The sequence below is a fragment of the Protobothrops mucrosquamatus genome, unplaced genomic scaffold (assembly GCF_001527695.2).
Source record: "Protobothrops mucrosquamatus isolate PMUCROS unplaced genomic scaffold, P.Mucros_1.0 scaffold1731, whole genome shotgun sequence".
Lineage (NCBI taxonomy): Eukaryota > Metazoa > Chordata > Lepidosauria > Squamata > Viperidae > Protobothrops > Protobothrops mucrosquamatus.
In genome coordinates this window covers 14,740-17,021 of record NW_015387878.1, presented here as the reverse complement: position 1 = coordinate 17,021, position 2,282 = coordinate 14,740, and the positions used below count along the sequence as shown (strand labels likewise).

The 2,282-nt window shown below is 39.5% G+C and overlaps 1 protein-coding gene across 1 annotated transcript in view; it reads right to left on the bottom strand.

Moving 5' to 3' along the window:
- Positions 1 to 344: 344 nt before the first annotated feature.
- LOC107293787 (calcium uptake protein 1, mitochondrial) overlaps positions 345 to 2,282 on the bottom strand; it is a gene marked incomplete at its 5' end in the record, with an annotated part of 11,507 nt that continues 9,569 nt past the window's right edge. Inside the window, 1 exon segment of the mRNA XM_015822965.1 lies at positions 345 to 1,456. Within this exon segment, the coding sequence (XP_015678451.1) occupies positions 1,296 to 1,456 (161 nt within the window).

The window sequence follows — 2,282 nt, the reverse complement described above, 5'->3', positions numbered from 1 at the left end:
AGTATAAATCCTTCCATTCCCCACCATCCAGTCAGAGCTAAATTCTTGGATGAGAAGCGAAAGGACTTCAAAGAAAAACAAAGAAAGTCCAGTTGCCTCATGAAAAAGCATCTTTGGGACTCATTGCTTCTAGTCATTTTGAAGTACCAATGAAATGGGATTGTTAGTTGATATATTGAGAAAAGACATCAACTGCATCAAATTTTCTATTCATCTCTTTTCCTTTTGGCAGAAGGTCAGCTGAATGTTATTGTTGAGAAAAATCGGCCTGGTTTAAATCCAGGGGATTTCCTATAGAGAAAGACACCACAGAAACATTTTTCTTCCAGAAATTTTTTTGGGATCTATTGTAATTGGAATAATATTTTACAAGCACTCAAATCTCTGTAAAAAGCAGTTTTAAGGGCTAATCGTGTAAGATCATAAGTAGGAAAAATTACAGACAGAAATGCATACATTGATAAGGGTCAAAGTCCAAGGTAACTCTTAGGGAATGAGAAATGAGAAGAACATTATATTTAACCCTGTATTTAAAAAACAACAAAGAAACATTAACCAAGAAACATTCTCTTCTTCAATATTTTTCAGTTTTATCCATAATAAAATGCAAAGGCAGATTTTTGCTGAATGAGCCCTGTTGCAGAAATTTCTTCATATTAACATCCCACCTGCCTTCTGCTTTGAAACTCAGACAACTGAGAAAAGAGTCTATATCTGGACATTTTGCAAGGATTTCTGAATGTCAGGATCCATTTATCATGATCCCCCTCCCCACTTTATCTTTCAAATGCTTCAGATCAATTTTGGGGTACTGGATAAGAGGAAACGCTCAGTCTACTGATTTTTGTTTTGTTTTGATCCAACAAATCCCTTCTACTCAGTCTGCTACTGATGTACTGTCCACTGAACCATCCTTGCTTGGCCATTTTCTACTAGAGATATTAGAGATGGAATATTCAAACCTACGTAACAAAGGATTTGGTTTGGTCATCCAGAGACAAAAAAAGAAAACTTAATGGAAAACAGAAACATGTTTGCAGGTCAGTAAGCAAACCAACTATCAAGATAAATGTCAGAGTGGACTCAAATTTCTGCTTAGGTGTTTTGAAGTAAGCCGTGTGGCTCAACAGTCTTTGCCTCCCAAGGTATGTCTTTCAGTGCTGTAATGAAGAACAGTCCCTCCACTGAAGAAGACCTTCCATCGTGGAGCATCTATCACGATGCAGAGGAAGGCAGGAGAATTCAAGATTCTTGCCAGTTTGGTGGTGCAGCCAGGCTCTCTTGTCTTCTGGTGATTATTGCTTGGGCATGGCAAAATCCCAGGCGGTCTCTTGAGCACACTTCCACATAGCCCTGATGAGCCGTGTGAAGCCCATGTCTTTGGGTTTCTCCAAACCCCTCATAAGCCTCTGCTTCATGATAGCAACAAATTCCTTATTGCTCAGCTCTCCATTTCCTGAGGGAAGGAAAGGGAAGACTAGTTCAGACAATGGGAAATGTAAACAAGCCAACTAATAAAAAAATAACTTGCAGCAGCCCTGCCCAAATGTTTAAGTCATTGAAGACTAATTTCTACTGAATCTGCATTGGCCCATTTTCCCTCTTGATCAGAAACGTTAATTTCATTTGTGATGTCTAAATAAATTATGGTGGAACACTGGTATAGTTCCTACTGGTGTCACTCCCTCCCCAAAAGAAAACCACCAGGATTTTTTTTTTTAAAGAAAAAACAGGGTTATTTGTTAAGTGAATGCATAGTCAGCAATTTCTTTGTGGCCCAGCTCTGTTTTATTTTAAGCAGAGCCTCTCCTGTTTTTCTAATTGTCTTTGCTCATTATCCACATTTGTGATTCAGAAATACTATATTTCTTTATGGAAATAATAATCTTTTACTGCTACATGGCTATGGTCATTCTTGTTCACTATAACTGGTGGGATGGAAAAAGGGAGACTTTTGGAGAATTAAAAAACAAAAAGCCTTATTCTCATAGTCAAATATATGTCAAATATATGTAGATATAGACAAAAAAAACTACAGTAATCTACAAAGACCCACTGTCATGACTAAATGAGAATCTGGCCCTCATTTGTCGGCCGTGACCAGGGGGGCGTTTTATCAGGTTCGCCTGATTTACCAGTTGCGCCCTTTTCTGGACCGGGACGCTTTGCGCACAGTCACTCATGCCCTCGTCACCTCCCGCCTGGACTACTGTAATGCTCTATACATGGGGCTCCCCATGAGGAGCATCCGGAGGCTTCAACTGGTCCAGAATGCGGCCGCG